The sequence below is a fragment of the Peromyscus maniculatus genome, chromosome 2, assembly GCF_049852395.1.
Source record: "Peromyscus maniculatus bairdii isolate BWxNUB_F1_BW_parent chromosome 2, HU_Pman_BW_mat_3.1, whole genome shotgun sequence".
Taxonomy (NCBI): Eukaryota; Metazoa; Chordata; class Mammalia; order Rodentia; family Cricetidae; genus Peromyscus; species Peromyscus maniculatus.
The window spans coordinates 107,477,432-107,491,438 of NC_134853.1; the positions used below are offsets into that span (position 1 = coordinate 107,477,432).

At 43.7% G+C, this 14,007-nt stretch overlaps 1 protein-coding gene and 1 long non-coding RNA gene across 2 annotated transcripts in view; one reads left to right on the forward strand and one right to left on the reverse strand.

Moving 5' to 3' along the window:
• The window catches only part of Saxo1 (stabilizer of axonemal microtubules 1), a 103,080-nt gene extending 100,543 nt beyond the window's left edge, over nt 1–2,537 (reverse strand). The window contains exon 1 of the mRNA XM_006975981.4: nt 2,174–2,537. Coding sequence (XP_006976043.2) covers nt 2,174–2,214 — 41 coding nt within the window. The 5' untranslated portion in view covers nt 2,215–2,537. The remainder of the gene's footprint in view (nt 1–2,173) is intronic.
• A 26-nt stretch (nt 2,538–2,563) lies between these two features.
• Nucleotides 2,564–3,874, forward strand: LOC143271664 (uncharacterized). The gene is made up of 2 exons (XR_013048871.1): nt 2,564–2,656; nt 3,649–3,874. It is a non-coding gene; the product is annotated as an uncharacterized LOC143271664 (long non-coding RNA).
• The last annotated feature ends 10,133 nt before the right edge of the window (nt 3,875–14,007 follow it).

The following is a 14,007-nucleotide window of genomic DNA, read 5'->3' on the forward strand; positions in this document are numbered from 1 at the left end:
GGGCTTCCTTCCCTCCCTAGAAGTCCAGGTTCTCAAAAGCCATCTCTAGATTAAAAGGAGGTGGTCAGGTGACTCCTTCAGACCCTCCAGTCTCCCCTCTGCTGATGGAAGCTCTCTTCCCCAAGGGAGTTCATCGCACAGACCTTTCCTCCAGATGCTGCCTTAACTTCTCTTGAGGTTAGAAATGCCCAAAACTCTTAACTTCTTGACTTCTAGAGCTTGAGAAGCCCTATTAAAATCCATTCTACCCAGCCAGCCTCCAAGTGGAGCTAACTGGAGTGGGGGCAGGGAAGGTGCAACCTTGTCCAGCAGAACTTTCCGCACTTAACTCATGTTTGGATTTTTAGTGTGTGTGTGTGTGTGTGTGTGTGTGTGTGTGTGTGTGTGTGTGTATACACCAGCTGGCTATGCTGGCACACACCTTTAATCCTAGCACTCAAGAGACAGACACAAGTAGATCTTTGAATTAGAGGCCAGCCTGGTCTACAAAAAGAGTTCCAGGACAGCCAGGGCTACACAGAGAAACCTTGTCTTGAAAACAAAACAAAGTCAAAAAAAAGGTTTCAATAAAATAAAATTGTGTGCACATGTACCCAGCTATGTAGGGTGGCATCTGACTGTACATCCTGAGCCTCTCCAGTGAGTGCTCCTGCCTTCCTGTCTAGACTGCATGCTGTGCAAAGATGGAACTCAAAGACTTCAAACCTAAAGCTAAGAGCAGAGAGGGAGCCAGGGAGTGGTAAGAAAGGCCCGCCAGAGGAGTTAGAACAAAAACTGAGTTTTCCCTCGTGTGACAAATTAGCCCTGGACGCTGCCGTGGTCCCACCTGACAAACCATGACAGCAAAGGCCATGCTGTGTGTGGCAGAGTTCAGAATCCTGGGAAATGGTGGGGAGTATCTGCAGACTGCTGACAGGACCTTCCTTAGAGATTGCTCATTAAGCAGGACCAATGACATCTGTGTGAAAGCCCCCAGTCGCCTCTCATGAGCAGCCAGGGCTGCCATCTATTCACTGCCTCCCGCGATGTCCAAGGTTTCTGTTTTCAGAGTGTCCCCTTACCCTAGTCTCCCAAATACAGTAATTATGTTATTTCATGGAATATGCTACAGTTTGGAAACCCTTTCTCAGATCTCGGGACACTCACAGGGTAAGTAGAATCCATGTGTAGTACTGGCACACAGTATCCCTTTATTTATAATAGTCCTGTGAGGGAAATACTCTTAAGGAAATGGAGCAGTTTGGTTGCCTATCCAAGATGCTACAGTTAGGGACAACCCCAGAGGCCACCCTCTTCACTTTGTCTTAGCCAGAAGGCTGGGAAGCAATTCCAGAGCCCACCTTATGGACTACCCCTCTGCTATCCCCTGGTTGGCCTGGTCCCACAGCTCTCTAGTTGTCCTGAGAAAGCAGACAGAAGGACCATCATCTCAGGGACAGCAGCCCAAAGTTTCTCCCCAAACCTCTGCTTTCACTGTGCTTCACCACAGCATGGTCCTAAAGGCAAGTGGCAGGAAGGCATCCCGCCAAGCTTGGGCAGAAGACTGCAAAATACTTTTTCCCCTGTGACCCTTGTTCACTCCAACACTGCACCAACTGGTTCCAGTGCCTTGTGCTTCCCCGACCAAGTATCAATTTTTGTAAGTGAGGAATTCACCCCATCCTAAAATTCGCCACAGTACTGGCCATCAATACCTAAGAAGAAACGATACTAGCCTCTCAACCTGGCCAAGGTTTCTAGCCTGTCTGACAGCGTGTAGACAAAGCTTGACCAGGCCCACTCTCAAGGACGCTGAATCTCTACACTGCAGGACGGACCACAGAAAAACGCCTGAACGTGTGCATCAAATGCTGGTTGACCCCGATGCAGCCTAAAAACCAGAATCCAGCCAGGCCGAGGTGGCGCACGCCTTTAATCCCAGCACTCAGGAGGCAGAGCCAGGTGAATCTTTGTGAGTTCGAGTCTAGCCTGGTCTACAAAGTGAGATCCAGGACAGGCTCCAAAGCTACACAGAGAAACCCTGTCTCCAAAAAATCAAAAAAAAAAAAAAAAAAAAAAAACAAACCCAGAATCCAGTATGATGCGCCTAGGGAAGCAGCGGGATGAAGACTCCCTAGGAAGTGTGAAAATCGAGCCTGCCTCCTCAGATTGTCCCTGGGGGGGACTACCTTACCCGCAGGAGCACAGATCGCAGATGCACTTCCGCTTCACCATCCTTCACTTCAGAGCGTCCACCACCGCAGGGGGACAGCAAGCACCTGGGTCCCTTGGTAGATGCTGGGTTTGCTCAGAAGAAAACTTAGATGGCCCTTTTGCAAAATTCTGTAGTCTATTCCCTTCCTGAAGCTGTCCTTGTGCAAACAAGCATCACCGAGCACAGACAGCTCGCCATCCCGGCTCACGTCTGCATGCTGGAAGCACGCACATGCCACCAGCAGCCTGGCCCCTGCAAGCCGCAGGGTCCAGGACTGAGTCCTCTGTGACCTTCACAGAGGAGGGCATCTTGGGGTGGCAGTGACATCACAAAGGCCTCTTGTGAGGTCAGACCTCTCCCACTGCCTCACTGGCAGACCCAAGACAGGGACTCTCCTACTGGACCTTGGAAGGAAGATGGAGGATATGTTGGAGGGCTTTGGGAGAGCCTCTGGGTTCTAGAGTTAATACCATCCTCACGTAATGCAAAGACACTGAAATGTATTTTTTCAGAGTGGTGCTTGCCATCTCTAGGACACATTGTACTCCTTAAGGAAATGCATGCCCTGACCTCCAGAATGTTGACCCTGAATCCCTTTCCAGATCTTTGTGGAAAATCTGTGCCTTGGCTGCCTGGGCCTTGGAATTGCTCTCAACCACAGGCCTCCCTCCGTTCTTGAGAACAAAGCCATTTCAGAGGGCCCAGCCCTTTATTGCTCAGGTGGTTCAATACTTCTCCAGCTGCTGGGAATGATGCCTGGAAGCACCAGCTTCTCAAATGTTAGCAGCATCAGAACCACCTGGCTTGATGAAAACCAGATTGCTAGGCCCCACCCTGAGTTTCTGTTGTTTCTGAGATCTGGGCTCCAGATAAGATGCATTTCTTGCAAGTTCTTGATGATGATGCTGGACCACAGCCCACACTTCAAGGACCACAGCTTTGAAGATTCCCTTTTGCCCTCTGACCTCTCTCCCTAATAGCTAACCTGGTCCTGAAAACCACTGTGTATATCTGCCCTGGAATCTCCTATATCAAAGAACCCCTAATCTGAGCACAACATGATGGCTTAGGTTGTGATCCCCACATACAGGCTGAGGTAGAGTTGTCAAAAGTTCAAGACCAGCCTGGGTTGCAAAGTGAGACTTCACTCTATTTCAAAGGAGTAAAAACAAAACTAGTCTGGGAATCATGTTTTCCCAAGATAGCAGTTTATTCTGATAATAAAGCAAGGGCAAGGGCCCCTGCTTTAGAGCTGGAGATGGTAGCATGTACCTAGACTCCCCACACCCGGGATAATGACGCAAGAAAATCACAAGTTTGGAACCAGCCTGGGCTGCATAGCATTTCATAAGCAAACAGAAAGTACAGTAGTATATTCTACAGTATATTTCTACAGTAGAGTGTTTGGATTTAAACATTATTGTTTCTTTCTTTTTTACATTTATTTATTGCAGGGTCTGAGTGGAGAGAGCCATGTGTGCCACAACTCCTGTGGAGGTCAGAGGACAGCCTGCAGAAGTTGGTTCTCCCTGTCTTGTCTATGGGTCAGAGGGCTGGAATACAGATCGTCAGTTTGGTCTGCAAGTGACTGAGAAATCGTGGACTGCAGCAGTGTTGAGTTGTTGTGTGCTGTTTTAAGTTTTTCTTCCATGCCAGACTAAAACAGAAGTCAGCAAATCATTGCCGGCTGTCCAAATTCAGTTGGTAGCTAGTTGGTAGGGCCACTGAGCTAAGAATGTTTGACATGCTTAAATGGTTGAAAAAAATTAAAATAGCATTACATGATCTGTGAAACATAAAATTCTATTTTCACTGTCTATAAAGATTTGCATTTTGTCACATGCTACAGAAACATTCCTGATTTTGCCTCTTTACCCACAGAAGCTAAAATATTTACTATCTAACTATTTACAGTTTCCCAGCCTGGGTTAAAGAAAGTCAAAGACATAATCTCAAACAGGCACAATGCTTAACAATCATTAAGAACAGCAAGGCTACTTCTCGCCTTTCTGGTAAAGAGGAATATAGAAATGTGAGATGGAACAGGGGAAGAAAGAGGCCTCAGAGAGAGAAATGGGAACTTTTAGAAACCAAACCAAAACCTGCACACTCTGTTCATTGCAAGGACAGGGTCCACCATGAGCATGTGCACACACTTTTCATTGCAAGGACAGGGTCCACCATGAGCATGTGCACACACTTTTCATTGCAAGGACAGGGTCCACCATGTGCACACACTTCTCATTGCAAGGACAGGGTCCACCATGTGCACACACTGCTCATTGCAAGGACAGGGTCCACCATGTGCATACACTTTTCATTGCGAGGACAGGGTCCACCATGAGCATGTGCACACACTGCTCATTGCCAGGGATGGGGTCCACCATGAGCATGTGCACATACTTTTCATTGCTAGGGATGGGGTCCACCATGTGCACACACTTTTCATTGCAAGGACAGGGTCCACCATGTGCACACATTGTTCATTGCCAAGGACAGGGTCCACCATGTGTACACACTTTTCATTGCAAGGACAGGATCCACCATGTGCACACACTGTTCATTGCCAAGGACAGGGTCCACCGTGTGCACACACTGTTCATTGCCAAGGACAGGGTCCACCATGTGTTCACACTGTTCATTGCCAAGGACAGGGTCCACCATATGCACACACTGTTCATTGCCAAGGACAGGGTCCACCATATGCACACACTGTTCATTGCCAGAGACAGGGTACACCATGAGCATGTGCACACACTGTTCATTGCCAAGGACAGGGTCCACCATGTGCAGACACTGTTCATTGCCAGGGACAGGGTCCACCATGTGCACACACTCTTCATTGTCAAGGGAAGTGTCCACAATATAGTTCTTACAAAGTAATTGGTGCCGGAGACTGGCACTCTTTTCACTGCTACCTAAACCTTGTATACTTATTCACAAACTTGCTAGCAGAAGTGAAGCCAAGTGTTGAGGCAAGCATGAATTGCCCCACTCACTACCTTCATGTGGCCCTTGTCATCCACAATGATCAGGTAAGGAGTGCTTTTTTCACTACAGTGAGTATAAAGCTGTGATGAGCAAAGGGACCTCAGGCTGCCCTTCCTCTACCCTGTCCTTTGAGTTTGTCAGGAGCTACAACAAGAGCAAACCAACAGTGTTAAAAAAAAAAAAAATAGCTGGAGGACATGAAGATTTGCAGAACAATAGAGCATCTCATAACTATGCTCAGAGGCAAGGGGCCAGCATGATGGCTCAGCGGCTCAATGTGCTTGGCATGAAAGCCTTGGCATGCCAGGGTTTGAACCCTGGAATCCATGTAAAGCTGAAGGAAAGAACTGACTCCACAAAGTTGTCCACACACCACCACACCACACACACACAATAACTAATAAGCATTCAGGATCAGAGATGAGTCATTGAGCCACAAAGCTCCTCCACTTAGGAGAAGGTACCCACCAGTGTGATCCTCCATCCTCTATATAAACATCTACATCAGCCTCTCAGTGAAATAGTCCTTTAGACATGAGAATCATGGCCACCCTCCTCCCATCAGCAAGGTAGTTCATGACCACGTTCTTCTCTGACACCACAGTGGCTTCCACTGTTCACAAGCAGAGACAGGCTTTTTGCATTTCAGCAGAATATACTCAATCTTTCAAATTCAAATGAGAAGGGCATTGTGTAAGAAGGTGAAGAGAAGGGAAGAAGAAGAAACGTAGGGCTGGGCGGGGAGAGGGAAGGACCCTAAGAACAGACTCTCTGCTGAGATTCCCTACCAAACAGCCTTTCATTTGTTTGGGGGAATTAAGCAAAGCCTCTGCAAAAGACTCCAGGAAGGAAGCACCTGGTTCCCGGAGCTTCATCCTGAGGAGCTCTTCCTGTGCTAGATTCTCTGAGTCCTCACTATGTAATCATTATAGCTGTATGGGTATTTGCTGAGAGCTGTGCATCCTCCTAGCAAGTCATCAGACCTGAGAGTGGTCAAGACCTCCCCAACAAAATGCAAAACAATAACCATTAGGGGCACAGAGATTGTGAACTCAGTGAGATTCCACTACATATCAACTGGAATGACTGCACTCCAGAATTGCCACCAAGGACAAGAAAGAAGTACTGAATCCCAGCTTGCTAGCTGGAGCATCACATGGTTCAGCCATTTTAGAAAAGATGTTAAACTCCGACTATAACCCATGGTGATCTGATATCAGAGGTTATTCCAATTATTTTGTATCTATTAAGACTTGCTTTGTAACCATGTATATGGTCAATTTTGGAGAAGGTTCCATGAAGTACTGAGAAGAAGGTAGATTCTTTGGTGTTTGGGTGAAACATTCTTTAGATCTCTGTTAGATCCATTTGAGTCATAACATCTATTAGTTCTGTTATTTTTCTGTTAAGTTTCTGTCTGGCAGACCTGTCCATTGGTGAGAGTGGATTGTTGAAGTCTCCCACTACTAGTGTATGGGGTTTAATGTGTTATTTAAGCTTTAGTAATATTTCTTTTACAAAAGTGGGTGCCCTTGTATTTGGAGCATAGACTTTCAGAATTGAGACATCATCTTGGTGGATTTGTCCTTTGATGAATACAAAATGTCTTTCTCTTTTGATTAATTTTGGTTTGAAGTCTATTTTGTTAGATATTAGGATAGCTACACCAGCTTGCTTCTTAGGCTCATTTGATTGGAAAATCTTTTTCCAACCATTTACTCTGAGGTAATGTCTATCCTTGACATTGAGGTGTTTGTTGCATGCAACAGAAGGATGGATCCTGTTTTTGTATCCATTCTGTTAGCCTGTGTCTTTTTATTGGAGAATTGAGTCCATTGATATTAAGATATATTAATGACTAGTGATTGTTAATTCCTGTTATTTGGTAGTGGTGGTGGTGGTGGTGGTGGTGGTGGTGGTGGTGGGTGTAGGTGGGTGTAGGTGTGTGTGTGTGTGTGTGTGTGTGTGTGTGTGTGTGTGTGTGTGTGTGTGTGTGTTTCTTCTTTGGATTTTGCTAGTATGGGATTATTTATTGCCTGTGTTTTCATGGGTGTAGCTAGATTCCTTGGGTTGGAGACAAATCTAAGCCCTCTACATATATGTGACAGTTGTGTAGCTTTATCTATTTGTGGGAATCCAAACAATACTTTGGCTGCCTCTTGGGAACCTATTCCTCACATTGAATCACCTTGCACAGCCTAAATACAAGGCAGGTGCTTAGTCTTACCCAAACTTGATATGCCGTGCTTTGTTGATACCCATGGGAGGCCTGCCCCTTTCCAAACAGAAACAGGAGGAGTGGATTGGGGGTGGGGGGTGGGGAGAGGAAATGGGAGGAGAGGAGGGAAAGGAAACTTCAGTTGGGATGTAAAGCACACTTATAAAATTTAAAAATACTTAGAAAATACTTAAGCCATTTCCTTAAAAGTTACACTATTTATCATATAACCCAGAAATTCTTATTTACCCAAGAAGGATAAGAATTATGTTCATATAAAAATTTTAATAAGAAGTTAATCTCAGCACTCAGGAGGCAGAGGCAGGTAGATTTCTATGAGATTGAGGCAAGCCTGGTCTACACAGTGAGTTCCAGACCAACCTGGGCTATGTAGTGAGATGGACTACAAGCATGTCTCAAATGAATAAATAAGAAGATCCTGTTGGATGGTTCAGTGTGGTAGATGTACTTAACACTAGGCCTGACAACCTAAGTTCAGTACCCAGGACACACATGGCAAAGAATTGGCTTCCACTAGTTGTCCTTGACCTCCATGCTGGTGTCTCAGAGAAAGCGAGCTGTTGTTTTGAGTATTTAGGCTCAAGATTTCTCTCTTATCCAAATTCGTGTCCGACTCAACACATGTCATTCTTTTCTTTATCCTAAATTCCACTAAAATAAATGCAATGTAATGAGAGGGTAAATTCTAAGATGAGATAAGAAGTAGGATACATGGGAACAGAAAATAAAGAACAGCAACTGACTGAGCTGATCACAAAAGCAGAATCCTGAACCAGTAGTGGGAAAAGCCCAGAAGACTTTTTTCCACAGAACATCCAGAACGCTGAAGAATTGAAGGCTTCACTGGGGATTGTGAATGAACACCTGGAAAGAAGCTGTGTAAGAATTGAAGGCTTCACTAGGGATCGTGAATGAACATCTGGAAAGAAGCTGTGTAATAAGCTGACTAGTTGATTAACCATCAGCGATGGCAGGGATGGGGGTGGGGGGTTGGAATGCTGCGGTTCCAGGGCCTAATCACAATTTATGCTGGGCAATCGTTGGCCTTCTCATTCTTTGCCCCATTTGTGCTGTAACATCCTGACAAGCAGATAAAAACCTTTGAGTGTTAACAAAATCCTAGTTTTCCATGATTAAAAGCCTAATGGCGTTTTCAGACAGTATCCAAGCCCTATAGCAAAGCACTCCCATTTTGCTGTAACCACCTCTGACATTTTCACCAATGTCTTTTAATTCCTTGATTTATAACTTTATTCTGTTATTATAAAAATTCCAGGAAACTGTTTCCACCTTAGAACATTGTATTTGGGGATATCTTGTAGCATGAATCTTAAATAGTCTTATTAATAGGAACAAACCTGGAGCCAGGTACTGGGGTCAATGCTGGAAGACCAGAGAAGCAGAACGAGCCACAGCTTCCTCACCTTGCCAATTCTTCAGGTGATCCTGTTTCCTCAGACTGGATGCCTCTCAGCTGAACTGTGCTGCTCAAAAGCCTAAAAGCTTAACCAGTCCAAAAGCTTAACCAGCTCTAGTTCCTGGTCCTCACGCCTTATATACCTTTCTGCTTTCTGCCATCACTTCCTGGGATTAAAGGCATGAGTCACCATGCCAGGCTGCTTCCAGTGTGGCTTTAAACTCACAGAGATCCAGACAGATCTCTGCCTCCCAAGTTATAGGATTAAAGGTGTGAGTGCCATCATTTTCTGGCCTCTATGTCTGTCTAGTGGCTGTTCTGTTCTCTGACCCCAGATAAATTTATTAGGGTGCATGGTATATTGGAGAACACAGTATCACCACATTTCCCCTTTTTTTTGTCTAAAATTGAAAAGCTTATAACTAATACAAGAAAAACTATATCCAATAAGTATATACAATATATACAATCAAGAATGACATTAACAGTGTCTAGTCCATTAACATTTGGCAGATTCAAATGAAAAACTCCATTAATATATATTAACAATGCCCAGTCCAGTAACATTTGATAAACTCAGACAAAAAAATTTCATTACTTATCCTATTTAAAACAAGTAGTTCCATTTTAAAAGTAGATTCAGTAATTGACCTATTGTTTAGAAGCTGCACCTGGCTCAAGATAACTTTTTTGCCAGCACACATTTCCACAATTCCTATCCTTGTGCATCATGAGGTGATGTAGTCAAGGGGTAGCCCTCATTGACCTTGATGTAGGCCATTTGGACCTTAATTCTCCAAAACCGTAAGCTAAATAAATCACCTTTTCTTCAGAAGTCCTGGTGAGAGAATAAGGATCATAATATAATCAGGCATAGGCTTAGACAACATGGCACTGGTGTGGGCATCCAGAATGACTTACTTAAGATGGCAGCTATCAGATATGTGAGGAACCATGAGATAGCAACAAAGGTGACTGCTCTACAACTTATTTCACACCCAGTTCTGGAAAATGCCACCTTTATGTAATTCTGAATAAATGTCCTAGGACTAAGGTGTTACCATCTGCCTGCCACCCTGTCCCTGGCTCCAGAGCTTAGAATCACCTCCAGAGTCTTTGTTTCACTTGGTGCTTTGTTTTGTTTAGACTGGCCTTGAATTCTTGATCCCCCTGCCTCAGTTCCTTAGTGGATTGTAGGTGTGCACCACCAAGCCCAAACTAGAGTATTTCTTTACATCAATGAAAAGCTAACAAACTGTTTATCGGGCTTATATGTCATAGAAAACTCTCGGGAGAATTTGACATGCAAGCCTAAATAAAGATGCAGACAATAGCATGCATGAGTCCCTGGGTACAATCCCCAGAAATAAAAACGTTTTTTAAATTAGTATTTAATTGCCTTAGAAAGGTAAAAGATGTTTAATGCAATGAAATGATTCTGTTAAAAAAAAAATCAGAGCCAGCATGGCTCAGCAGGGAAAGGCGCTTGCTACCAAGACTGACAATTTGAGTTCAAGCCCCAGCATCTACTGGTAGGAGAAGATCAACTCCCAGAAGTCATTCTCTGACCCTCACATACACCATGGCATACACGTGCCCACACACATTCAAATATTGAAATGTAATTAAAATTTTTAAATAAACCAGGCAGTGGTGGCACATGCCTGTAATCCCAGCACTCAGAAGGCAGAGGCAGAAGGGTTCTGTGAATTTAAGGCCAGCTTGGTTTATTACAAATCGAGTTCCAGAACAGCCAGGGATACACAGAGAAACCCTATCTTGAAAGTAAAATACATAAAATCAGCCTGACTGTAACAAACAGCCCTCCATCCAGAACAAGAAAAGGCCCCAGCGATGAACAGGAGTCTGAGGAGTCTTATTAGGAAAGGATTTACAATGTTCCCCTCCACGTGTCAAACCCCAATAACACTGAAGCTGCAGAGACCAAAGTCTCCCACACTCCCCTTCTGCACCTCACAGAACCTACTAGAGCAGAGGGATCTGAGATTGTCATCATTCAACTCAACACAGCTGTGCCAGCTACTCAGTCCATGAGCATTCTCTTTCGCTCTCATTTTCTATTGTTAATTTCTACTCTAGCAAGTGTCTTGGGATGGTTTTGCTTTTGTTTCTACATTGCTCAGTTAGGTCTTAGGACCATTATATGCCCACCCAGTTTATTCTAAGACGTTCTTCACAATACTCTTCCTCCCCATCCCATATACTACCACCACCCCTTAATAATATAACTTCTCTCATCCTCACCACCTACTCTTTTTACTTTCTAATTATAACTTTCCATAGCTTTAACAATCTCTAAAAGCTTTGGACCCTGACTATCACAAATTTCCCTCCTACTCACTTTACCCACCATGATGGGTTTTTTCCCAAAGTTGATCTTAATGCTTAATCCTTATCCTCATGCAACCTATGTTTTCAAAGCAAATCTAATATTTAATTCTCAGCTTTACCTACCTTCTTTGCCTTCTACTCCTAATATTACTTACTAAAATTCAAGCTTACACCACACTCTTCTTGGTTGTTTATCCTGTAATAGTTATTGAAGTCAGAGCACCCACCATTAGTAATTGGCTAGACATTTGCATAGAAGTATCATCAAATAGCTGTGGTTGCTCTCCCAGGGAAGCCCCTGTTCTAGAAGCAATACAGAACTTACTCTGGGCACCCAGAGCTCCGAGTCTGAGGAATTACATTCTGACTACAAAGTCAACCCTATCAACCCTACCCCCACCTCATCCAAGTCCCACTTGAACATTACAAATACTTTGACTGAAAGAATGCAACTGATGATGATGATGATGATAATAACAATAATAATAATAATAATAATAATAATAATAATAAAGCAGGGGGCTGGAAAGATGGCTGAGTAGATAGGAGTATGCACTGCTCTTGCAGGTGACCTGAGTTAGGATTCCAATACCTGTGTCAGATGGCTCACAGATTCTGTTACTCCAGCTCCTAAGGGATCTGATGCTTCTGGCCTCCACAGGCGCTCGAGGTGAGTGCGTGTACACGTATGTGTACACACACACACACACACACACACACACACACACACACACACACACACACACTTAGAAACAAATCTTTAAAAAATAAAAATAAACCAATCAAAGAAATAAGATCAGATGCATACATCTTAAGGCAGTAACATACGAACTATGAAAAATCAAGACAACATAACTTCCTCAAAATTTATTAACCCTACGGCAATGACATCTAGTAAGAGTGAGAACACAAGGACCTCTGTGCTTCCCACAGCAGAGCACAGCCCCAGGGAGGACATGGTGCCCTGGGGGCTCCAGGAAAATACCATTGTGTCATATCTGGAACTTGAATTTGTCAAGTGGCTCTTTATTCATTTCTTTTCTGGGACTCCCATCACAACTAAAAACTGGTATTACCCCTGCTTATACTAGCAAATGACTTAAGGAATTTTGCAATTTGTATAATATTAATCACTTTACTGAAATCCCTTACAATCCACAGGGTCAGGCTATTGTAGAACGACACCTTCAAATACTTAAATGGCAAAGTTTAAAAATAAAAAGAAGGTATATATACCCACTAAGTCCCCATAAACTATGCTACATCTAGCTGTGCTAACTTCAAATTTCTTCACTTTAAAGGATAATGCTTTTTCTACTGGCCAAAAGCATTTTGCCCTAAAGGAAACATAGCCTAAAGTTTATGTTAAGTGGAAAGATCTGGAAACTAATCAATGGAAAGGGCCCAATGTTGTTCTAACAGCAGGGCAAGGTTATGCTTGTATCTTTCCAGAAAATGAATAAATTCCCAGATGTCTCCCACTCCAATGCATCTGACCAGGACAGCATTCCAGAGACCACCAGTCAAATAAAACACAAAAAAACAGATTTCAAACCCAACTAGAGGATTTTCCAAGCAGAAGAATAAGGTACTGACCTGAGGAGATAACAAGGACACAATACTACTGACCCCAAAATGCTGCTGTTATGTTTACTCACTATATTACATGTTAAATCTCAGCTTGTCTGTTTTTGGTTGTTTTTGTTCTTTTGGGGGGCCCACCACCCAGCTCCCAAATAAATCACATATGGAAGTTTACTCTTAATTATAAATGCCCAGCCTACCTTGGCTTGTTTCTTGCCAGCTTTTCTTAACTTTAATTATCCCATCTAGCTTTTGCCTCTGGGCTTTTTCCTTTTCTTATTTCTGTATATCTTACTTTCACTCTTACTCCATGGCTGGCTGGGTGGCTGCATGACCGGGTGGCCGGCGGGCTGGCTGGCTGGCCAGCCCTAAGCGTCCTCCTCTCCTCTTCTTGCTCTTTCCTCTTTCTTTTTCTCCTCTTCTCCTTCTATTTATTCTCTCTGCCTGCCAGCCCCGCCTACCCTTTCTCTTGCCTAGCTATTGGCCGTTCAGTTCTTTATTAACATCTTAAAATAATATTCCACGACACTTGTCAGTGCAGAATCCAAATGCCTTTTGTCAGGAGGGGAATAAAAGCCTGTAATAGGAGACAATATGATGCTGTTTTCCCATGTTAAGGATTGTTTTTAGGCTTTTTTATTGTCAGCCCCAGAAACGATTACTGGAATACAAAGAGAGGCCTCAACAATGGTCTGTATGAATAGTAAAACTACTAGTATTACAACAAAACAATGAGCAGAAATTAATCAAGAGGTGGGCGAACTGAAGACCACAGTTTCACAAAATAGAACTACTTTAGATCATCTGTTGCTCAAGCACAATCTTGGGTGTCATCAATTCCTTGGCATGTACTGCTTTAATGTGTCAGATTTCTCTCATACTAGGGATGGTCAAATTAAAGATCTGCATAAGGAGATAAAATCTCTCAAGTGATCTTTGAATGGCCATCATGGCTAAAGTGGCTTTCCCCTTTCCTTGGTCCTCTGCTAGCTATTCTTATAATTCTGTTATGCTTGCCTATGCTAGTTAGATTAGCCGTGAGGGTAATTCAACCTTGACCTCTATTACAGCCACAATTTTCTTTTTAAAAAATAAAAAGGGGGGAGGATGTAGAAGGCATGAAGGTCCTTGTACTCACAGATAAACACTAGGGGAACCAGGAATGTTAAGCACACAGGGTTGTCCCTTCAAAGGGAGGGATGTATAACCAACCTGTTATCTGCTCAGAAG